The 25,587-nt window shown below is 40.0% G+C and overlaps 1 protein-coding gene across 14 annotated transcripts in view; it reads right to left on the reverse strand.

Annotated features, from left to right (window-relative positions):
• Positions 1-25,587, reverse strand: part of NLN (neurolysin) — a 73,709-nt gene that overhangs the window by 25,162 nt on the left and 22,960 nt on the right. For 11 of the 14 annotated variants that reach the window (XM_023751372.1, XM_023751382.1, XM_023751369.1 and 8 more), the window contains 8 exons: positions 21,400-21,659; positions 20,540-20,688; positions 14,060-14,167; positions 11,213-11,315; positions 10,484-10,644; positions 4,962-5,097; positions 2,478-2,844; positions 731-932 (listed from right to left, as the gene is read on the reverse strand). In XM_023751372.1, coding sequence (XP_023607140.1) covers positions 731-932; positions 2,478-2,844; positions 4,962-5,097; positions 10,484-10,644; positions 11,213-11,315; positions 14,060-14,167; positions 20,540-20,688; positions 21,400-21,659 — 1,486 coding nt within the window. Of the gene's footprint in view, positions 1-730; positions 933-2,477; positions 2,845-4,961; positions 5,098-10,483; positions 10,645-11,212; positions 11,316-14,059; positions 14,168-15,334; positions 15,499-15,610; positions 15,720-20,539; positions 20,689-21,399; positions 21,660-25,587 lie in introns of those variants that run through there. The other 3 variants (XM_023751362.1, XM_023751394.1, XM_023751390.1) reach the window with 3 other exon arrangements.

The raw sequence follows: 25,587 nt of genomic DNA on the forward strand, positions 1-25,587 counted from the left end.
AGTTAGAAACATCGATGGAGAGAAACATCGATCAGCTGCCTCCTGCACACCCCCCACTGGGGATGTGCCTGCAACCAAGGTACATGCCCTTGACCGGAATCGAACCTGGGACCTTTCAGTTCGCAGGCCGACGCTCTATCCACTGAGCCAAACCGGTTCCGGCAACATCAGCTTTTTAAACTGTTAGATTGAACAACTGAACTAGATGTTTTCATATGTCAATAACAGTGAAATTATCAGCAAGTTCATATTGGTTTATTCTAGGACAGTATTGGCCTAGTTTAATGGACTGCATCACGTTGAAAATAAGGGTAATTTTCATTTTTAGAAAGAAAGAAAAGTCAGTTGCAATCCATCACACACACACACACACAAACACACACATCCCCTCTCTGGCAAAGTCTCCCCATGGTTATACTACATGATCTATGATTTTAATTTGAGGCTAGTAAAGAAAGGTATTACAAAATATTTATTATTTGAAAAGGAGCAAAGAGTTTGAGATGGTTGAAAACCACAAGCAGAGTATCTGGTATTCAGGGAACGCTTTCATCAGTGAATCCACCTCCAAGTAAAAATATGCTGTGAAACAGACCCCATCAGAAAAATTTTGTATTTTTGCAAGAGGCCTGAGAAATTCTTGAACACGTTCAGCTTCTGAAAAACCATGTTAAGGGGAGAAACCCAACTGCAGTGAGAAAAAACATCTGAAAAAGCATTTGGCACTCACCTGGGCACAAATCTGATGCATGACATGACCGAATTCATGGAAGTAAGTCCTCACCTCGTCGTGCCTCAGGAGAGAGGGACGACCTGCGAGGGGCTGTGAGAAGTTCACCACAAGGGCTGCCACCGACATCATGCGGCTCCCGTCGGGGAGGAGGCAGCCAGGCTGGAGACCAAAGCACGCTGCATGGTTGTACTTCCCTTCCCTGGGAACCAGAAGCGCAATCTATGAGAGATGAACACCCTTCTCGAACAAGATTGCCCTGGCCTCTCTCAGTCATTAAGTCATATTTGATACATATTTGGTAGAAGATGCTTCAAAACATTTAATTCACCTTTTAGAAAGTAGATCAACATTGTATTCAAATGGAAAGACTAAAACTAAACATACAAAAACCCAACTATCACATCATATGAGTTATTACTCCAAGGTTTCTTTTGTTGAAAAATCTTAATATCAGAACTAAGAATATATACCACACCTAGTGTATGGCTGAATGTCCAACTTATTTTATTTGTTTGCTTATTTTATGGAATTTATTGGGGTGACATTGGTTAATAAAATTATATAGGTTTCAGGCGAACAATTCTATAACACATCATCTGTATATTGTATTGTGTGTTCACCACCCCATTACATGTCAAACTTATTTTAATGAGCTCCTGCTTTTCATCTTCGAAGATGGAGCCACAATTTATTAACCAATGTCACCCCAATAAATGCAATAAAAAATGGAGTCATTAAACACTAAATAGTGTTGAAGAAATCTGAGCTACAAGGTACAATTTGATTTATGAGGTAGTTTTCCTTTAAAAATAGAATTGATAAAAACCGAATTCCATACAGTAAGATTGTTCGTTTTATTCAAGGAGGGAAGGAAGAATCAGTGTTCACAATTAAATGAGCTCCCTTGATAAACTTCACAGGTCTTTTTGAAATAGAATGCTTTTCGTTAGCCTGGGGAAAAGCATGAATTATACTATAAAGTTGACTATTCTTAGACAATGAGGTATCAGTGAGGGTCTCTCCAAAAGCTAATGGCTATTAGACTTATTCTAGGACCAGGTTTTTTCTCCTCCTCCCCCTTTTCCCTCCCTCCTCCCCCTCCCCTCCCTCCCCTCCTCCTCCTTTTCTTTTTCTTTTTTTGCTAGGAGGCTAACAGGACTTTCAGGTTTGGGTGACATTTTTAATTTTATTTGTATGTATTTTTCTATATTAACTTTTCTTGGTGACTCATTCCTCTTGGGCTTTTTTCTGCTGATGCTATTGAGGTTTTAAAAAACACACACTTATCTTTTTCCAGCTACCTGTTATAATGTATAAAGGGCATTTATTGCTGGAAAGGGCATTTACTGCTTCTATCCTTACAACAATAACATGCTGGACAATCTGCAAATCACACCTTTTCTTGAATCCTTCAGAAAGCAGAAGTTGAATGGCAATCAACTAACATACAATCTAAGACAGGTGCCCCCAAGGAGAGAGAGGAAGGAAACTTCAAGCAACTTAAAAAAAACAAACCTGGATTAGTATTCCCATTTTATAGGCCCTGTAATATTGGTTACGAAACTGAGGCACAGAAACATTAAGAACCTGTCTATCAAGGAATGGAGCCAGACCTTCTGGCTTCAGAGCCCACATCTTTATTCCCTTTACTAAAACCACACAAGACATCTATGGAAGACAAGAGTGATAATCTGGATAGGAGTTGAATCCCTAAAGTCTCTTCCAACAATATGGTCATCAGTACCTTGGATAGAGGTCCAAGTAGAACTGTCCCAATACTTCTCCTGTGGCTTTGTCCTTCACAGTGTAGAGTGTAACATTTTTATTCCACACATGAGCACCTGCCACTTGCTCGAATGAGAGTCCCAACAACTCCTGGTATATGTTGAGCAAGCCTTCGGTGACCACCTCAATTGGGAAGTATTCCTTGAGGATCTCTTGGTCTATGGAGTACTTGAGTTCTTCTGTCTGAGTCATGTAGTAATGCAGATCCCAGGCATTGATTTTCCCATCATATTCAAAACCTCTTTCCTCACATTCCTTTTTCTTCAAATTCAAAATAAATTCTCGTTCTGCCTCACCCAAAGGTTTTAATTTCTGGCTTAAATCATCTGTGAGGGAAGGGGGAAAAGTCAATGATCTATTGCTCTTAGGAGCAAGCATGTTCATACACACCTGTGCTTCAGCATGGTGCTTTCTATAGAGGGAGAGTGGGAGTGAGGAAGGGAAGGAAAAGAAAGCAGACTCTATTATGACAGCACTGTTGTTCTCTTTAAGGTAATTTATTTTATGTCTCCTCACCCCTTTTTCTTTTAGCACCACCCAAACTAGGCCATGACTTCCTCATGGCATCCACAAAACTGAAGTTTATCTCAGGGAACTCTGACTCAAAAATTTTCTAATTCAGGGGAAAAAGGAATAGTGAAACTAAACTCATATACATGATTATTCTTCAAGAAGATTAGGCTTCTCAGAAAGGCAGGGAAAATAAATCAAATGTAACCTGTGACTAGTATTACCAAAAATTGCTCAATGCCTTTGATGGCCATGGGTTTAGTATGTTTCACTACCCAATTCCTATGAAGGACTAGTTGGACACAGTAATTCCACTTTTTAGATGGATACCACAATTTATATACAGTGGTCTATTTTGGACTATTTTACTGTATTTGGCTCAATGAATATGCTCTTATTATGTATTAATTCCTCACAATCTGTTACATATATAAGATAAACATGTGTTTGGCTCTGTAAGGGACATGGAAATTATGAGGTGAAGACAAGAGCCTGAGGAATGAGGTGAAGAGAAAGAAGGAAACACCTAGAAGATGCAAGAGATAATTCTGAGTGGGCCTGCCAGAGAATATGAAAGTACAGGTAGCAAGAGGACAACCCAGATGGACATATGCCAATTTCAGATGAGAGGGAAACGACTTTAAAGAAATTAAGTTAATCAGGTAGTTCTTAAGGAAATTTTTCAGTGTATGCAGTTACAACTAAAGAAAACATTTTCATCAAAATTGTTAACTCCTTGAGTCATTTTCTGTACAACATGAATCAGAATATATGGCAATTACCTGTTCACATCTCTGTTATTTCCACTCAGGGAAAACTCACTGAGAAAAGGACCTCGTTTTATTCCTTTTTATGGTTTACCATTTAGAATACTGCCTAATGCAGAACAGTGATTTCCTAAATGTCTCACGAATGAATAACTCAATTATATAATAACAAATAACTACCATTTATGGTGCATCTGCTACAAGTCATATCTGATGCCAGCACATACATTAGTAACACCAGGTATGGTCATTTAGGACATAGAGAAGTAAATCTTGGGCTGAAAGATTATTTTAAGGCATTATTAGTAATTTCTAACTCAATTAAGCTAATAAAAAAATACCAAAGTAACAGACTACATACTTTGACTAGTTGTTAAAGGTGAATAAAGTCTGAAACGGGTCAATGAGGAAAGTTAAAAAGGTATAAACACTGATTTTTATTGTTAGAAAAGATTACAATAAAAATCAGTGTTTATACCTTGGTTGTTATTCAACCACTTTCACTACAATGAGAGAGATAAACAGAGTGACTCTTGGAGTAGTGACACCTTGGTTGAGATAGAGATGGGCAAGAGTGATAGAGTACCAGTGACTCAATATCATGGACATAAGAACCATGATTTTAAAAAGTTTAGTGAAAGTGGTTTTAAATAAATGTGAATATAGTTATTAGATAATAGTTTTGATGCATATTTATATTGCTTTTGTATATAGTAAGTGGCTTCTAGAATATAAAATGTTTATTTTTTTTTTTGGATCATAATGTTCTATTTATGTCACATTTGTCAGCTTATTTCATATAAACTCATAATTAGCTACACTATAACTACAATCACCAAATAGCAGCAAACAAAGCCAATAAGCTAATACTTGCTGTTAGGACCCTAGATGTTTTGTTAGACATTAGTATAAAAATCCCAATCAAGACACAATACAGAATGAAGCAAGGACTACCTTAGTAATATAAACAACGGGCAACCCTTAGAACCAAGCACAGTAACTAATATATAGTAGGTGATCAATAAGTTTCTCTTGAATGAATACAAAATAGAATGTCCTCAAAAGCATATTAGAGTCTAAGGGCTCTCTGTCAAGTGGGTATCATGCAGCAAAACAGTCACAGAAATGGAATTACAGAACTAATAAGTAAGTTAAAGAGACCCAACCTAGGAAGGCTGTTACACGGCTTGTGCTCTTGGCAGTGTTCATTTCAAGGACAAAGTCAGCATGTGTGCTATAGCCGAGTAGCTTGGCGACTTTGGCCCGCAGTGGGAGCAGCTGCTGTAGAATTTTGGTGTTTTCCTAGTAATAAACAATAACAACAAAAACAAACATTAATAATTAACTGGATAAAAATAATTAATTGGATCCAAAGCACTGAAAGAGTTATTATATTTATTTTCAGGTTGGTAAAACTGTCAAATATTTTTAGACCATCTCAACTTCTAATAAATTATTTCATTTCAGTGTTAGAGTTTTTTTAAAATTCCCGATCCAACTGTATTTCTGAGTTAACGGACTTTTTCAACCTCAGGAGATAGTTATGAGGTTGTTGGTTTTTTTGTTTGTTTGTTTGTTTTTAGTTATGAGGTCTTAATAAAATTTCAGGTACTGCAAACTTAGAGTGAAAATGTATTCTTAAGGACTAGAGTGAAGCCACATTTAGTCTCACTGACAAGACTCTACCACATATTGGTACCTACAGTGTTTTTTCACTGTGGTAGCATATATGTAACACAAAATTTGCCTCTTTAACTTCATTATAATAGCCATACTAATAGCCTATTTTTTAATGATAGTCTGGCTATTAAAAAAAAACCCACCAGAAAATAATAAGTGTTGATGAGGATGAGGAAAATTTGGAATCTTTGTGCATTACTGATGGGAATCAAGGTGCAGCTGCTGTGGAAAACAGTACTGGGATTCCTCAAAAAAAATTTAAACAGAGAATTACCATATGTTCCAGCAATTCCACTTGTGGGCATAGATCCCAAAAAAGTGGAAACAAGGACTCAAACAGATATTTGTCCCACCATGTTCACTACAGCATTATGTGAATAACAGCCAATTGGTGGAAGCAACCCAAGTGTCCAGCAATGGATAAATGGATAAGGAAAATGTGGTGTATACATATAATAAAATATGATTCAGCCTTAAAAAGAGCTTTTGACACATGCTAAAACATGGATAAAACTTGAGGGCGTATGGTGGTGATGGTTGCACAACATCGTGAATATATTTAATGCCACAGAACTCTACACTTAAAAATATTTCAGGGATTTTTCTCAAATTATTACAAACATTTTCTCTATTATATTTGTATTAAGAATACAAATAATGATAGTCTTATCTCCAGGCTTTTACATCTTTCCCAACTGAAACTTTGAATCTATTAAATCCTAATCCCCATTCCCCATACCCCCAGCCCCTGGCATCCATCATTCTACTTTTTGTCTCTATGAATTTGACTACCCTAGGAACCTCATGTAAGTGGAATCATACAATATTTGTCCTTTTGTGCCTGGCTTACTTCACTTAGCATAACATTTTTAAACAATAAAAGAAAAAGTAAATAGACATTGAAGTCAAAGAACTACTACTCCCAATGATTAATCAGCAATTTTTTAATAGACGTGCTTCTAAGGAAGATCACACGCCACAGTAGTCTATCTAGATTCCAAATTTCGCTCCACCATTTACTAGTTGTCTGACTGTTGACAAGTCCCTTACGTTACTTTCTAAGCCTCAGTTCTCTTATCTGTTAAAACACATATAAATACATATAATGAAAGCAGCTAAGTCATAGGGTGCAATGAAGAGCCTAATGAAAATATATGTGAAGTATACAGAAAAGTGCCTGGTACAAGAGCCAATACTATATAATTATGTTAAATTCCCATTATTTTAAAATTGGAATGGAAACATCAATAAGAGAAACACATGGCACAATTCTCCAAGTTCTAAAATTAAGACTGCCAATTTCTTCCCAATATCTATTCCCCCCCTCTTCCTCCTAGTGCAGTGATGGCGAACCTATGACACGCGAACTCATTTTTTTGGTTGATTTTTCTTTGTTAAATGGCATTTAAATATATAAAATAAATATCAAAAATATAAATCTTTGTTTTACTATGGTTGCAAATATCAAAAAATTTCTATATGTGACACGGCACCAAAGTTAGGGTTTTTCAAAATGCTGACACGCCGAGCTCAAAAGGTTCGCCATCACTGTCCTAGTACTAGAATTCTCTGAGTTTTTGCCAGACACATAGGTCACCTGACTACTTTTCCCAGACTTCCTTAGAGCTGGTTGTAGGACAGTGGAATATGAATGAGGTGATGATTGAAGTTTCTGGGTCATCTCTTTGTAGATGCTTGTCTTGCTAGCTGTGAACTGAAGACCGCAACAATGACCCTGAAAGCCACATACTGAGGATGGCAGAGCTGTCCTCCAGCTCTGGACCACTCACCTCTGTACTGTTAGTTTTAAGAGAAATAAACCTTTTTTAAAAAATGTGGTCAAATATGTAACATAAAATATGCCATTTTAACCATTTTTAAGTGTATAATTCAGTGGCACTAATTCCATTCAGACTGCTGTGCAGCCATTACCATTATCTGTTTCCAAAACTTTCCCAATACCCCACAGAGAAACTTGGTAACCATTAAGAAATAACTCCCCAGTCTCCCCAGCCCCGGTAACCATTAATGCTTTCTGAAGAGAAATCACTTTTATTTGAGTCTCTGTGCTTTTGCTGGACTCTTGTACAGTTGCTTAAACTATACCCTAATATCCCGAGGACTGATATTAGGAATAGAGTGCTGCTAAAACAAAAATGAAAAAATGTACAGGAGTGGAAGGTGAGGATGAGGACACAGACACCGCAGGCTGGGAAGCTGGCATTCCTCATTACACCAGAGGTCCCATTTGTTAAAACTGTTGCTTGCTGTAATTTGGAAGGTAGGCCAATTACCTACTGAGTCTTAGAGAGGGGAATTGTTTGGGAAAACTAATAACGTTGTTGTGTGTTTGCTGGTATTTGTTGCTTTTATGGAAATTACATGAGAAAGATGTGCTTAAGTGAGAATTGGTCAGTTTGCAAGATGGAAGGAAAAGAGATTTGCGAGAGAGGTTCTGCCTGTGGCCCACAATCTAGGGGAGGGGTGGGCAAACTTTTTGACTCGAGGGCCACAATGGGTTCTTAAACTGGACCGGAGGGCCGGAACAAAAGCATGGATGGAGTGTTTGTGTGAACTAATATAAATTCAAAGTAAACATCATTACATAAAAGGGTACGGTCTTTTTTTTTTTTTTAGTTTTATTCATTTCAAACGGGCCGGATCTGGCCCGCGGGCCGTAGTTTGCCCACGGCTGATCTAGGGCCTCTAGTTGCTGGAAAAGCCAGTTCCCCTGCATCCTAATGTCAGGAGCAAAGACTTGGAGTTATTGAACTGTGGAGTCTTGGTTGAGAAGGCTGTCTCCCTGCTCAGGTCTGCCATTTCAGCACTGAAACGGGCACCATTAAATTGAGGAAGAGCAGGAGGGACATGATACAGGAACCCATATATTAGAAAAGATTTGGTAGGTTTAAGAAAAGTCATAGTTATTTATTATTATTTTAAATCTTCACTCGAGTATATTTTTTTCCATTGATTTTCAGACAGAGTGGAAGGGAGGGAACAGAAGGGAGGAGAGAGAGAGCGAGAAACATTGATGTGAGAGAGACATATTGATTGGTTGCTTCCCGAACCTGAAACTGAGGTACCGTGCCCTTCACTGGGAATTGAACCCGAGACCCTTTGGTCCGATGCTCTAACCACTGAGAAAACCTCTAACCACTGAGAAAACCAGCCAGGACATGTATAGCTATTTTTTAACATGAATCTGATTGGAAGCAATATTACGTTTTTTATTGGATTTTATTACCAAAGATAGAAGCCTGGCCTACAAAAGCTTATGATTATTTGATTTTTAAAGCAACTCTCGGGCTTTGAGCTGGTATCGGCAGGAAGCTATGCTAGCAGCCGCCCACAATGTGGTTGTGGGGGGTAATGAACAATAAAGAATTCCCTGCAGGTAAAACCAGAGGCCACGGATATAATTGTTAAAGGAATCCCTGCCTGAAAAGAGACCCAAAATAAGTCCAATGGGCTATCCCAGGAACTTCCCAGACTCAGAATCCTTATAATTCCTGCCAAACTGTTTTTGAACGTTGGAAGGCCTGCTATGTATCCCATTCTCTCCTACTCCAAGTGGGAGTTTTTTTATTGTGGTTATTCTGTTCCTATTCTACCACTGGGTGTGTGTGTTGGGTGAGTGGGCCAGACAAGTTGTCTTCCTTTTCATTGGCTGCTACATCATGAGAAGCTACAACTGGGGAGGACTGTCTATCACGGAGAGAGCTTAGTCTTTGAGCTCAAGGCAATAACTGGTCGGGATCTGACACGTGGTGAATGGGGGAAATGTGCTCATGTCACTTGGATAGACTGTGGTGCAACTGGCCAGCTGACTCTTAAAATCCATTTCTAATTCTTCCTTTTAGTAATAGAATCCACTCAGCTGAACACTTGGCTACCAACTGAAGACTATATTTCCTAGCCTCTCTTATAACTAGATATCTATATATATAAAAGGCTAAGCAACCAGCCAACTGCCCAGTATACTGACCACCGGGGGCAGACACTCAATGCAGGAGCTGCTGAGTGACAGCAACTTTGCAGAGTGTCCTCTTGCACTCCAGGACCCCACAGGGGATGTCAGACTGCTGGTTTTGGCCCGATACCTGAAGGCCAGGCCGAGGAACCCTACCTGCCGGAGGGATCCTGCTCCTTGCGCAAATGCACTTTGAGCCTTGGCGCCGCCCAGGTGCGGCTGGTGGAGGAGGGACCTAGGGAGGTTGGCTCCAGGGCATGTCTAACCCATCTTGCTCAGTCCCGCCCCACTGGCCACCTTCTAATTAATTTCCTTTCAATGTGCACAAATCCGTGCACTGGGCCTCTAGTAGCTATATAATGGAATTTGGGTCAATGCAATGTGCAACTGATATATGTCATTTTTAGGTCCTTTTCTTTTTTTAATATATTTTTATTGATTTCAGAGGGGAAGAGAGAGCAAGAGATAGAAACATCAATGATGAGAGAGAATTATTGATTGGCTGCCTCCTACATGCCTCACATTGGGGATGGAGCCTGCAACCCGGGCATGTGCTCTGACCAGGAATTGAACTGTGACCTCCTGGTTCATAGGTCGACGCTCAACCACTGAGTCACAATGGCTGGGCTCTAGGTCTTTTTCTTAAAGATACTTTCACTGTACTTTATTTTCCTTCTTTCCAACAGATTGGGAAGATGACAACTGAAATGCCCTTGGAAGTCACTTATTGAGGGGAGAGAGAGAGAGATGCCCCACTAGCCCTGGACTATTGACTTGGGAGAAGAATACAACTTTTAGTTTATTTAATCCATTCTATTTTCATTAGAATAGTTTAACCTGTGGCCAGACAAGGGAGGTTGTCAATGGGCAAGGAAAAAGCTAAAATTCTAGGTCTGAGGAATTAGGAAGCATAATGCTCACAAATAGGAATATTAGTCTCAGAGCTGACTTCAACATTGGTTAACAAAGCAAACCCTTTTCTTAAAGTCCTCCGTAACAACAAATAAACAAACAAAGACAAACATTTATAAGTACCTCTTTGCACCTTGTATTAAAAGCCATTTCCATCTTCCTTCTGGTTTCTGGGATACAACATTTCTTCATGACAGGAAAATAGTGTGGATATTTTAAGGTAATTTTGTACTTGTCATCATCTGTCTTTTCTAAACTATCAATGAAATCATCAGGAAGAGCACCTGCAAGAAATTCTCTCATACATCAAGTTTTCCACTCATTATTGATTAATTTAGCATTGGCATGGTGCCATTAAGAACTCGAGGAATTTTGCGGAGTAATTAAAATTCAAGTAAAATGATGACAATTCTTATAATCTCATGTGGGTGGTGGTTAGAGAACAGGTGTCTCAGGAGATGCTAATCCAAAATATGCACAGGCTTCAGTGCTGGTTTGATGGAGAACAGGAAAATTTAACCAAGCAAGATCCAGAACAGAATAAGAAGAGACTAGTTTAAGTTATAATGTAGGGAACGTTGTGGGGCAAAAAATTTTTCAAGGCACTGAAGGCTGTTAACCAAGAAAGATTACGAAATCTTCTCAGGACTGTCTCCAGAAACAGTATACACTCTCATTAGCCTATAATCTAAAAATGGCTTGTTGGTCTTTTCTGTAGAAAAGATGGTGGGTTCTATAGAAGAGAGTGGATCATTTTTTAAAGAATTCTTTTAACTTTGACCTGCCAAATTGTGAGGTGACATCATCTGCCTAAATTACATAATTTCATTTAGAAAAATAACAAAATTTTACCAAGTTCAGCCTTGGAAAATATAAGGAAGGTATCATCCTCATTGAGGTTTTTGTTGAAGTCAATGCACAGCTCACTCATTTTTTTCTTCATTGCTTTGATTTCCTGAAACAAAGGCACAAATACAGGACATTAACAATAAAATGAACGGTTTCTTTGTATCACCGTCAGTCAAGTAAATTTTACTGTTAGATAAAGTCTGAATTCTGTACCCAACCCTTAGGAAGTCCCATCTTGGAGATGTACTTGATTACACAGTTGTCTGCTCTCTTCTAAGTTGTGTCCATGAGTACGTCCTAGTTTTATAGAGCATTTGCAAACAAATGCAATTTATGAGCCCTAACATTTGTCTAGAAAGTATTAGGTGGGAGATCAAAGGAAGCAATATGAAGGGAACCACAAGAAAAAACATGAAATAATTTTATTAATCTGTCCCACTTTTCCGGAAATGCTAGATAATGAAGTTTATGTAAACCACACTGGTTCTCCATGCGTGGCCCTGACCAAAAGCATCAACATCACCTGGGAATTTGTTAGAAATGCGTATTTTTGAGACCCACACCAAATCTACGGAAACACAAACTCTCAGAGGTGGGTTCCTGCATTCAGAGTTTTAACAAGCCCTCCAAGTAATTCTGATGAACACTAAATTTGACACATACAGCCATTTTTGGACATTCTGGCTGTGTCCCCAGTTCCCTCCACTTCCTCCATATGCCATAGCAGTCATGGAGTTTGAGTCAGATCTAATTTAATCTGAAGTTCCAGGGGTGTGATCTCTGCATGGTTATGTAATCCCATCTGCACTGCACTAGTGACTGGTTCAGGTAACCCAGGTCTGGCATTCGCTCAACTAATGGGGGATTCAGGATCAGGCAGATGATCCAGTTTGGGCCTTTAAGACATGAGGAGAGGTTTGATGGAGGCTTCTCTGTGTACTTCTAGATGGTGGGGTCTTTAGATTTGTAGTCATCCTATATAATAAAGGTATAATATGCAAACTGACCGATTGGTGGAACAGTGGGTCGGTGGGGGGCAGGGCCGGTGAGCAGGTGGTGCCAGGCCAGCCAAAGTGCGTGCCAGCGGGCAGAGGGAGGGGACGGGTGGGGTAGGGGGTGGCAGCGACCAGAGGTGGGGTGATGGAGCAACGCCATCCCGATTGCCTGCCTGGTGGCCTCCCACAGAGGGAGGCCACGGGCGGCGGGGTGATTCGGGGCGGGGCTGCCTGGCGCCTTCCCCCATCAGTCCAGGGTCGCCTCCCACAGGCCTTCTTGCAGAGGGAAGCCACTGCCCATGGTGGCGGGCCGATACAGGGTGGGGCCCACCGCTCGCCATCCCCAGATTGGCCCGCCAGGATTGCCTCCTGCAGAGGGAGGCCACAGGTGGCAGTGGCGCAATGGGGGGTGGAGCCTGCTGCTCGCCACCTGCGCCAGTCCCCTGATTGGCCCACCCGGTCACCTCCTGCAGAGGGAGGCCAGACTGCGGCTTAGGCCTGCTCCCCTGAGGGCTCCCGGACTGTGAGAGGGCCATGCCAGGCTGAGGGACACCCCACCCCCCAAGTGCATGAATTTTCGTGCACCGGGCCTCTAGTTTTAGAAATAAAAGGAGCCACCTTTGCATAGCACTAACTGTGAAGACAGAGTACAGGAATAGAAAAATCAGGTGGCCAATGACACCACTGAGCATCTGGATCAGACTAACCCATGAAGCTCGACTACCTCTGGACCTTCCTGCTATATAAGCAAGTAAATCTCTTCTATTATTTAAATTGTTCCAACAGGGTTTTGTTAGCTGCAACCAAACACATTTTAACTAACACAGTGTTCATGCCCCAAACAGAACTGATGATTGACCAGGACAAGTCTGATAAGTGAGATCAGTCCCACTTTTCCTGTAACCAGGATGAAGAGGATCAAGGTGTTCAAAGGGCATTCAGGTGGGAGAAAGGTGCCCGTACCTCAGTGGTGCCTTCAGGTCTATCTGCCATGCTGACATCACATGGTCTACACTCCTTTCAAACTAGTTTCAAGTTCTACTGCCTAGAACAGTGGTCGGCAAACTCATTAGTAAACAGAGCCAAATATCAACAGTACAACGATTGAAATTTCTTTTGAGAGCCAAATTTTTTAAACTTAAACTATATAGGTAGGTACATTGTTATTAACTTAATTAAAGTACTCCTAAGGCTTAGGAAGAGCCACACTCAAGGGGCCAAAGAGCCGCATTTGGCTCGTGAGCCGCAGTTTGCCGACCACGGGCCTAGAAGAATCACCTGGAAATAAATCATTTTTCCTTTTCCAAAGAATGAATTAATTCTACCGTCGAGTTCATTTCTGAAACTGTAAGATTTGATTGGCATTAGACAAAAGAAAAAGTTTAGAAGCATTTTTTAGCAGCTGATCTGTCCACCTTTAAGGGGTATATAGTAATCGCAGGGTATTCCATTTTAAAGTGCTGGTTTTATAATTTCCCATCGTAAGGATTTTATTACCAGTGCCCTATCTCTGCAAGAACAAAGGAATAAAAACACAAGTCAACTATTAAGGCCTGGAACTAGGTATTAGAGAAGGTAAGATAGAGCAGAGAAAATAAGCCCAGCACACATGAAATAAATAAAACTTGGACAGGGTTAAAGAAAAATTAAGTTACCAGCTGTTTGTCAGTCACCAAGAGGTGGGTAGGAGTTGTGGAATTTGAAACCACTGACTATCCAATATATTGTAAATGGATTTCTATTATGCATTATTTCCTACATTAAAAACATGTCTTTCCTTATTTCCTGTTTGTTTGTTGCATTTTTTTTTATTTACTCTCTTTTTTTCCCCACAAAGAAAAGGAAACAAACTCACATTTTGGACTTGTTCTGGAAGATGGAGCCCATTTCTTTTCCCCATTTTAACTGACTTTTCCAAGTATCGCCTGGCTTCAGGCTTTATCTTCCCCAGATCACAGGTTTCCTGAAATTAAAGATTGTGACAACCATTCTGTTACAGCAGTGTCAGTAAATTATAAACTAGAGGCCAGAGCAAATTCATTCATCATCTCTGTTGAGCTATGTAGCACAAAGGTGATTCAGGCCCTTTTGAAGACCTAATTTCTTTTATGCTTTCATGAGCCTCTGCTCATCTAAAACAGAAAAATTAAATAAACAAAAAGCTAACCAGAATTGCCCTGCCTTGCATCACAATCAAGAGTGCCTGTACCATTTGAGAGTGTGATCATAGAAGCATTTGCATAATCGCCTTCTCAGTATTCTCGATGACCCAGTGGTCTTTCTCACAAAACACATTCCTTATCACAAATCATCTGGATTTAATTTTCTATCATTTGCTAACCTGGTTCCACTTGAGAGGCAAGCATAAATATAAAGGGCAAATAATACATAGTGGAGAGTGGGACTCTTTGGCCAACATACCAAAAAAGTACAGCTGGATAAAGGCTTCTAGCACTTTAAAAATGCCTTACTGTCATTTAGCAAGAGAGATCAGGGGGCTGCAGCAAGCTGCGCATGAACAAATACGTGGGGAAAAGGAGTCCGCACAGCACACAGGAGGAACACTGGACAGCGCATTTCAACCTGCCAGCAGCAACACAAACGGCACTCACTCAAAGGAACGAAGGGCCCTGGAGGATGAGCCATAGCAAGGTATTTACTCAAAACAGGTGGTGAAATATACAGGGCACATCTGGAAGGCTGGTCAGTTTGTGGTCCCTCGGAGGAAATGGACTCCAGACAGAGGAGTAGTAGATTCAGTTTGGTTGAGAGGCAATGAGGGACTTTGTCTCTAGAGCCTTAGAGACCTCTCAGCATTAGGACCCTGCCATTGGTTGCACTCTCTCTCCATGGAAGACCTGGACTGTCCATCCCTGAGTTTTGTATTCCCCAACTAATTAGATCTTAAAAAGGCCCAATTAGATCTTTGCTTTAGAGCCTGCGTTTTATATCGTTGGTGCAAGGCTTTTGCTGCAATAATTCTGTAATTTTTTTACATTTTGTTGTAGCAGGTAAGTAGAGTTGTACTCTGAGGGTGCTACTTAATAAAACAATCTGTATCTCACCTTGCCTCCCGATAAAAAATATTATGTCACAGTAGTAAAGCACCTGTTGTGCATACATTACTCACAGTTTCCTCTGACTTAATCCTCAGTGGAGGCAGAGAACAATTACTCATTTTTCCATAATAACCTCCTTTCTGTCCTTAGAGCATTTCTGAGCATGCAGGCATGACCGGAGTTGGAACCCTCTCTAGCTGGTACTGGCACACACTGGGATCTCAGCAGCAGGTGTCTGCAATGGGAAGACACCCAGAATGGCCAGGGAGATAACTGCGCTGTGGCTGGTTCCCTTGGGGATGGCTAGCAGCTCAAATCACAGTGTTCGTGCGGATGTGATGATTCACCTGAGTTGATCGAGGCTGGCTTGACCGCGCCAGGAAGTCTGTCCTGAGGTGTGAGGCATGGCAACAGGAGTCTCTAGACGGTACAGTGGTGGATGTTGAAAGGTTGGGGAGAACATAGGCTGTAGCTATGTGTAGTGGGGGGAGAGGGAAAAAAATCCCTGTTGATAAGGGCCTGGCAAGAGCTGGGTAAGTTGAAGGACCCAAGTGAGCAGGTGGAGATCCAGAGCAGGGAGCCTTCCCAGCAGGGCAGGGAGCCTTCCCAGCAGGGCAGTGAGTCAAGACAGAAGCCAGCCCAGAGCTGGACAGCAGTGTGGGTACTTGGTTCCCAGGGTTCACTGGGTACATTCAGTCCCGAGGTCAGCACAGAGGCTCATCTCAGTCTCACCGGCTGGTGTAAACAGAATTATTCTACACTCAGGATGGCTCTCAGACATTACCATTCTTAATTTATTCTAAATTCTTTAGAATTTCATAATAAAAAAGTGAAACATTTTCTGAATTTCCCCCAAATCCTCCCCACCTTCCGTCCCATGACCTTTTTTCCTTTTCTTCATATATGCCAATGAGAAATTATTTCAGTAGCATTTGCCATAGCTGAGCTGCTACTTCAGAAAGCCCGGAAGTATAGTCAGCATAGTCTACTCCAACTTCATGGTCTACGTTAGGTAAGACTACTTACTCTCCAAATAGGTAATACAAGTATATATAAACAGGTGGAAGGATATTCTGAAAAAAACCAGCCCTGAAGTAGGTCTAATTAAAATATGACCATTACCGAGATATGTGACTAGCCACAAAAATGACACAACAAAAATCGGCCTCAATTGTAACCAGACGCCCTTTGCCAGTCAGATGCTGAGGTCCTGGGAAATCTCCGGAGGTCTCTGGTAAGAGTAAGGCACTTCTAAAATGTGCTTCTAACGCACATTCCTGTCCCAGAGAGGATCATAGTATTCTCCCTTACACTCGGCCAGGCAAGGTCGGAATTACCGCCCAAGGCCTTCCTAGGAGGGACTCAGCACTTCCAGGCTGCTCTGCTGCAGCTGCACCTTCCTTCCTGGACCAGAACTTAATCCCCTTGGATTGGAACCAGGTCTCAGGCATTTCAGCGTGAAGTTTCTCTTCTTTAGGAGCAGGGGGTGTGGGGGGCTGAAGTTCTCTGAAGTAATTTTCCAATTTATGTAAGATGACAGCAGAGTTCTTTTTAAATCTCTGTGGTGACAAGATTTAGTCCCCCCCCCCCCAACTTCCTCCTGTGGCAAAGGGCTTCTGTGTAAGTGTGAACGCGAGCGCGCACACACACTCTTACACGTACGTTTGTATCTTGTATACTCATTTTGCAGACTGAAGGTAAATCCTAGGATCACATAGCTATTTAGTGGTAAAAATGGGGGTAGAAATAACTCCTTCAAATTCTTAGTTGAGTACTTTGCCCAATATGCCATACAACCACATTAACATCCTTAATTCATAATTCTTTAGAATTTCATAATAAAAAAGTGAAAAATTTTCTTGATTTCCCCCAAATCCTCCCTGCTTTCTGTCCCATGACTTTTTGTCCTTTTCTTCACAAGACCTTCACATTTCCAGTTTCTAAAATATGTAAATGAAAAATTATTTCAGCGTGTATACAAAGTAGAAATTACAACGCTGTTAAAAGAAAGAGCTCTGAGAATTAAGCTAGTATATTCCCTGAGTATTATTTAGAGAAACTGATTCATAAACTTCAGATATGCTAAGAAATATAAGACAACAGAGTATGATAACATATATCTTATTGCAAAAGCTTACATAGAGGTATGACTTAATTACATGTGTTATATTGGTATTTGCAATTTTTCAGGTTTTTTTTTTTTTTCCCCAATCAGTACACTGTTAGGTTCCTATCCTGTTATTGAGAAGAGAACATTCTTAGGCAACTGCTTACAGTTAGGATAGAAGTGCCGAAATGTCTGCTCGCTGACTGATAACGCAATTGCCATCACCAGATTCACTGCTTTTGTGCGGGCCACAGGCAGAATGAGGGCCCTGGGAGTGGGGAACCACACTGCACGGAGCCACATTTTAACTGGGGCCAGTTCAGATCCATTCAACATGCATTCACTGAGCTCCTATTCAACCAGGCACCAGGCAAGCAAAGATGAATATCCTTGAGGTTCTTTAAGTCGTATGAAGAAAAAAAGGATACACCAGCAAATATGTCTAGCATGTAGTAAATGAAAAGAGAGGTAAGTACTTAGGGAGCACAAAAGAGGGGTGCCTGCCTAATGAAGAAACTAAGGCAAGGTAGTTGATGCTTTCTATGGGATCCCTAGGCTTTTAAGAGCTTGACAAAGGTACAAGTTTTAAGGCACCTTTGGGTTCTGGGATCTTGTATTTTATTTTGGCACTAGGTCTCCATGACTGTTAGAGTACATCACAATACTTAATCCCATGATCTATTCATTTACACTGTTATGTCAAAAGTCTTCTGCTTAAATCACTAATTGGCTGAGATGAATTGGCAAGACCAAAGCCCACAGATCTAAAAAAATATAAATATTACATCAGATAACTGTATTTCCCAATTTAGCTTGCATAATTCTGACTATTTTCACTAAAGAATCCCACTTCTGTACTTATTACGTAGCAGACCACTGGAATAAAAAATTGCATTTCTGGATTGTTTTAACATGAAGACACTGTACATTTTTCTTACCACTATGGCTGGAAAGAGTGTCTGTAAAACCTTGTTTCATCTTTGCTGGTTTTTAGCCAACAAGTGGGAAACCTTTGTCAGGACAGGGAAATGAGATTTTGAAAATCCCTAATGAGAAATTAGAAGTCAGGATGAAAACATAGTTAAGGAAAATTAAAAATTATGAGGAAAGTTTAAAAATACATATATAATAATAGGTAGAATGGAAATTTGATTATTGGGAATGAAATAAAAATAGTCTATAAAGGTCATGATTTGAATCATATAGAATAATAACTAGAGTCAAAAAGAAAAAAGGGAACAACTAATAAAGAATCATAAAGTTCTTTTAATTAATGTTATTTTCATAGTGCCAAATATGAGCAATTCTGAACCACAGAGATTATAGATAACAGGCTGAAAAATGCTCGTCTGATATGAGGGAAGAGACAGCATATACTCTTACTGGAGGCCGGGTGCACAAAATTCGTGCACAGGGGGTGGGTCCCTCAGCCTGACCTGCACCCTCTCCAATCTGGGAGCCCTCAGGGAAGCTCTCTCCAATACGGGAGCCCTGATGGCTTAGGCCCACTCCCCATGGTTCTCTGCTCTGTGCGGGGTCTGACCGCTCCGCGCCCGCTGCCCAGAGGCTCTTTGCGGCCCAGAGGCTCTCCATGGCCGGACGCTTGCCTCGTCACCATGGTGACAACGCAAGCATCCTACCTGGCCGTTCCACGCACGCGTGTGCAGCCCAGAGGCCCTCTGCGGCCAAGGCAGGATGCTTGCCTTGTCGCCATGGTGACAAAGCAACTGTCCCACCCCGGCTGCTCACAGTGGCTGCCCCCCTGCCCCCAGGACTGGGAGACTCTGGTGGGGCTGAGGGGATTGGGTTCCGCCATCTTGTGGCTATGGGCGCCACCATCTTTATGACAGAGTGACGGTTAACTTGCATATTATCCTTTTATTAGATAGGATATGTCGAAATAAATTTATGACTACATATTCTGTAGTGAGTTACAAATCAACTATTTAAATAACACTGCTGTTTTATTTCAACTCTGTCAACTTACTAAAAGGGAAAAAAAATTTGAGATTTTTGCATAAAGAAACATGTAAAATTAAACAAAAATGCCTAAAATTATATAAAACATTGGCTATTTTCCAAATTGCTGAGGTGTCATGAAAATAAAAATTCAAAGCAAAGAGAGGATAAAAATACTAGAAAGCAAATCAACACTGGTTATGAAAAGACCAAAACACTCATGGCAGACTCACCTCCAACATTTATTATACATAATTTCCCCGAGTCCTGGAAAATGTGAGGATGACAGACAGGAATGACTGTGGCATGCAGCATCAACATTTTTCGATATGATGGCCAAAAGCACATGATATTTACAGATAAACAACTCAATCCCATTTGCTTCTAGTTGATCTGATCTAATATAAATCTTGTAATATTTTGAAAATTTAAAGAGGTTTTTACATTGAACCATCAAGTTCATGATGGCTAAGAAGCCTTAGATTTGTAGATGTACACTCTTTTAATTTGTCATACTTTTTTTTTTCTTTTTTTTTATATATTTTATTGATTTTTAACAGAGAGGAAAGGAGAGAGATAGAGAGTTAGAAACATCGATGAGAGAGAAACATCGATCAGCTGCCTCCTGCACATCCCCCACTGGGGATGTGCCCGCAACCCAGGTACATGCCCTTGGCCGGAATCGAACCTGGGACCTTTCAGTTCGCAGGCCGACGCTCTATCCACTGAGCCAAACCGGTTCTGGCATAATTTGTCATACTTTTTAAAAAATATATTTTTACTGACTTCAGAGGAAGGGAGAGGGAGAGAGAAAGAAACATTAATGATGAGAGAGAATCATTGATTGGCTGCCTCCTGCACGTCTCCTACTGGGGATCAAGCCCGCAACCCAGGCATGTGCTCTCTACGGGAATTGAACCTGGGACCCTTCAGTCAGCAGGCCGACACTCTATTCACTGAGCCAAACTGGCTAGGGCTAGATGTACACACTTTTATATTTGGTCTTTAATCTTAGGTGAATATAATCAGCAACTAAACATAAACTTAAGTGGTGTAATATAACATTATATAACACTGTGCTATGCCCATTATTATAACAATTAGAAACAAAATCTAGAAGCATTCAAGTACTTTTTATTGCTGGTCAAAGGTTTTTACTTTCTTATTATAGATTTTTTTTTCTTTTAAAGGGATTCATTACATCATTTACCTGTAAATGAACAATTCTCAGAAATATATCTTCTCTCATGCTCATCTCGATATCAAAGCGAGAAAGTCTTTTGTCCGCTTCTGTGCTTGCTGCTCGTACTTCTTTGTCAGAGGAGACGTGCTGGGGAAAGTCTAGCATGGTTCGTTCCACTGTTAATAGAGGGGAAAACTGTAAGGACTCCTCAAGTCAGGATTAAGAAAAATACCTCCTATCTAGATGAATGATTATCCTGACAAAGGTTTTCATTTTATACTTTCTGTAAAAGTTCCTAAGGCTATAAAAAACACACAGCATTTAATACAGAGCCTGGCTGTCCTAGTGGCACTATAAGGAACAATAGGGTGTGCACGGGGCAGGGGCAGGGGCAGAGGGGGCAGAGGGGCAGAGGCAGAGGCAGAGGCAGAGGCAGAGGCAGTAATTTAGAAGTTCTTTTTTTTTCTTTATAAAACATATATTTTTATTGATTCCAGAGAGGAAGGGAGAGGGAGAGAGAGATAGAAACATCAATGACAGTAACTATCTATAAATTTATAGATGATTTTTTCCTGTATCTGATTATTTCCTTAATTAAATGCATAGATGTGGAATTACTAGGCCAGGGTTTGAACTTCTTGAAAGTTTTCATAGATACTGACAATGCTCTCCAAAAAGCAGCTGTAATGAGTGTATATTTTATAGCACCTTTGCTAACACAATAAAAAATTTTAATCTGAGGTAACTTAATTCCAAGCAATTAATTAATCATTATGTAAAAATCATTATCTTGTGAAATTGGAAAACGGATTGCTAAGACAGAAAACGTACAATGGTTTATGATGCCCACAAAATGAAATATTGATGTGCTTTTGCATCCTACTCACCTATGTATTTCACCTCTACATCAGCCAGTGCCTGCAAACAGTTCTCATAAGTTACTTCCTCAAGGTCAAGCATTCCAATAGCATCATACACCTGTTTGGTCTGCACAATGAGCTCCTCGGTTCTTGTTTTAATTTGTTCTGGTGAAAGATCCCATCTTAAAACATTCCTGCCAGCCGCAGTGCTGGAAGACATCGCCTGCAGAGGAGACATCACTTCTCGCCCCAAAGTCATTCTGAATAAAATCCTGCAACCACCAATTCTAAAGAGAATCAGAAAGAGAATAAAAATTAGGCAATTCTGTTGATCTAAAGTCAATAGACAAGTGGGTATTATCTAATTAAATTTAAATAAAAGAGAACTTTTTAATAAAATTGAGCAATTTCTTTCCGCTGAACATATATGCACAACGCTCCTGTGAAAGTGTCAGTGCAGGACTCCGACTCCTGGGGGCTTATGGGATCTCCTGCCAGGACCCGCCCACTCTTCCTGGGCAATAATGCTGGTGTTATGGCAGGTGGCAGGCAGGATGCCTGCCTTCTGATGTGTTTGGGTGAGTTGCTGAGCAAGCCAAGGAGAGGTTGGGCTCCTGGTGAAACTGAAGACTTCATTTGGGAACTAAAACTCTTAAATCTCTTGGACCTGAGCCACATGTTTTCTCTGAAAAATAGGCATCTCCCCCCCATCCCCCCGGCAAAATGTTGAAGGTTATGTTATTGAGGAATAAACTGATATGGATATGTGGAACTTATTTAATGGCACACTGTACTATGAATATAAAGGGGATTTAACATCAACTCTTATTAGAGCTTTTTAAAAATTGGGAAATTATCAAAATGCACATGAATCAAGTTTTAATATACTGTATGATGGTGAATAGGCTGTCCATTGTACCATTTCTTTCTCTGAATTCTCAGGCATGCTTTGGCAGTGCAAGAGCTCTGTAACATTAACAAATTCAATAAAAAGTAAGTATATAGAAAAAACCCTTCAATGCTCTTATATTTTTTTCTTGAATAGTTACAGATTTAATTAAATTTGTATTTTCCAAACATTAAATTGTTTATGTAATTAAATCATGTTTTTCCTGTGCAATGGCCACCTACTACTTATGCAGTCTCAAAAATGTTTGGGATTCAGCATTCAAATTTAGGTTGAACACCAGTTAAAAAATTTTTTTACCAAAATATCAAGAATGGGAATTTGAATTTAAAACTTGGAAAATAAACTCTGGTATAGCTATGACATTATTCTAAAAGAAAAAATTAAGGATAATTATACTAGTCCTCCAACCCCCTAAATACTCAAATTAATAATTGGTGCCATGTGTGCATCTATCTACAGATGCATGTGTTTGTGTGTATAGATAATTTTAGAGCTTATAAATAAAAATGTTATAATTAATAGCTAACATTTATTGTGTTTAGGCACTGTACTAAGTGCTTTTCACATATTAACTCAGTTCTCACAAAAACCCCATGAGGCAGATACTATGGTTATTCTTGTATTACCAAAGAGAAAACTAAAACACAGTTAAGTTACTTTAAGCATTAAAACAAAATAAAAAAACAAAAAAACACACACAAAAAAAACAAAAAACAACAACAACAACAAAAACACAAAACACAGTTAAGTAACTTGCTCAAGGTCACTATGGTGGGAGCTAGGATTAAAAGCTAGGTAGTATCTTATAACAGAAACCCACATTTGAAACCTCTACTAGTATGTTCATGTTGACCAATGTCACAGCAATAAATTAAAAAAAAGAAAAAAAGCAGGTAGTATAGATCCAGATCCCACATTCTTAACTGCTATGTTAAACGTCATTCCTATTATTTACAACACCCTAAAACAACCTTATAATGTAGGTCAGACAGTATTCCCTTTTAATATATGATGCAATTGAGGCTCAGAGAAGCTAAGTGACTTGCTCAAGGCCATTCACTCACAAACTCACAAATATTTATGAGCGTGTACTGTGTCTGGTCACTGTGATAGGTGCCGAGAACAAAAAGGCGAATTGACTGGGACCATGCTATTACAATACAGTGGAGAAGACAAATGGATCGATAGGCAATTATACTATATTGAGATGAGTGCTATGATAGGGTCAGCAGAGGGAACTCTGAAAGGCCACAAAAGGAACTTTTCTAGGAATATTGTCTAGAAGGAGAAATGCGTAAGCCAAGATCTAGACAATGTGCTATCCAAAGGCCAAAGGCTATAAGGAGAGAGAAGTCTGAAAAGGTAAGTAGGAAGTACTGAATGCAAAGCCTTGGAAATCATTAAAAAGTTCAACCTTGCCAGGCCAGTGTGGCTCAGTGGTTGAACATCTACCCATGAACCAGGGGGTCATGGTTCGATTCCTGGTCAGAGCACATGCATGGGTTGCAGGAGTAAGCGCCAGTATGGGGCATGCAGGAGGCAGCTGATCAATGATTCTTTCTCATCATTGATGTTTCTGTCCCTCTCTCCCTCTCCATTCCCCTCTCTGAAATTAAAAAAAAAAAGTTCAATCTTATTTTGAAGGCAATGAGAGCCATTGAAGTCTTTTAATCAGGTGAGAGATGAAATAAAATATGCATTTTAGAGAAATCACTCAAATTATAGTGAGTTGAAAAGTTTGGAAAAGAGAAATCATTCTAGAGGAAAGCTATTACTGTATTTAGGGCATAAAATTTTGGCACGCTGAACTAGAAAATAAAGGGAATTGGAGTGATTAAAAAACAAATCAATATGAGATGGTACTGAATGGATGTGTGGGGAGGTGAGAGAGTCAAGGAGGATGTCCAGGTTTCTGTGTTGGAAATGGATGGCGGTGCCATCACTAAAATAGGGAACTGAGAAAGGGGAGGAGGTGGCTCTTTGGGGTGGGGGTGAGAAATTCAACTTTGGACATGCCAAGTGGCTGTGGCACAGGTAAGTGGAATACATTAATATTAAATGGTAATTAGAGGGGTGGTTGGACTGGCCCAAGGGAATTTGCAGAGTGAGAACAGAAGAACTGAGTTCTAGCTCTGGTTTAATCACTGAGGTAGAAGGAAAGCCAAGCCAGGCTGGGTCTAGGAAGTTGTGAAAAGTAAGCATTAAAAAAGGGAGGGAGCCCTAGTCGGCTTGGCTCAGTGGATAGAGCGTCAGCCTGCGGACTGAAGGGTCCCAGGTTCGATTCGGGCCAAGGGCACATGCCTGGGTTGCTGGTGTGATCCCCGGTAGGGGGTGTGCAAGAGGCAGCTGATCAATGATTCTCTCTTATCACTGATGTTTCTATCTCTCTCCTTCTCTCTTCCTCTCTGAAATCAATAAAGATATATATATATATATATAAAAGGGAGGGAGCGAATAACAGTATAAAGAAAGACAGAAGAGTCTGTTGAACTTAGCAACAGGAATGCCATTGATTACTTTGGCAAGAGTAGTGTCAGTGGGGTGATAGGGGTGGAAGTCAGATTACTGTTAAGAGGTGTGAAGAAGGTGAAAACTGGAGAGTACACCTAAGCAATTCTCTGGCATGAAAACAAAGGTAGCTAACTTGGTGCAGCTGGAAGGGGCCGAGGCAATGGAAGATTGGGGAGATCTAAATGCTGTCTGTCCACAGGAACTGAAGTCTCCGATGTGAAACACTGGCTAATGGACCCAAGGCTGGCAGACTACTTTCTAATATATTTTCACATTTCTCCTTTAACCAGTTGAGTTATATATTCACCAAAGGTCAAATTCCAAAACCTGTTTATGACTATTTGTTTTTATGCAATTTAAATATTTAACCGGTTAAATGTATGTAAACAGAATGATTTGTTGTTTAGCTAAACTGTTTTGGAAATACTTTTTAATAGATAGTGACTAAAAAGCCAACCAAAAAAACAAAAACAAAACCCGGCTGTAATAGAAGTTTAAGTAAAGAATTGTGATGATTCAGAAGACTTCAGATTCAGATTAATTATGTGTGTCTTTAGGTGTGTTCTTGTTCCACTTAAAAAAAAATTGGAAATTTAAAAATGGTACATTTTAGATGTAGTTAAGCAAAGACAGTGAGGAATTCCAATCAAGTGATTCATACCTGCTAAAAAGGCCTTCATCTTACATCAAAATATTTAGAAATATACATTTATGTTTTGTTTGAATATATATTTTAAGCAATTTATCATTTTTCATGACTCCACTTGAAACTAATTTTTTAAATTTATTCTTAA

This window comes from Myotis lucifugus, unplaced genomic scaffold (assembly GCF_000147115.1).
Source record: "Myotis lucifugus unplaced genomic scaffold, Myoluc2.0 scaffold_0, whole genome shotgun sequence".
NCBI classification, from domain to species: domain Eukaryota; kingdom Metazoa; phylum Chordata; class Mammalia; order Chiroptera; family Vespertilionidae; genus Myotis; species Myotis lucifugus.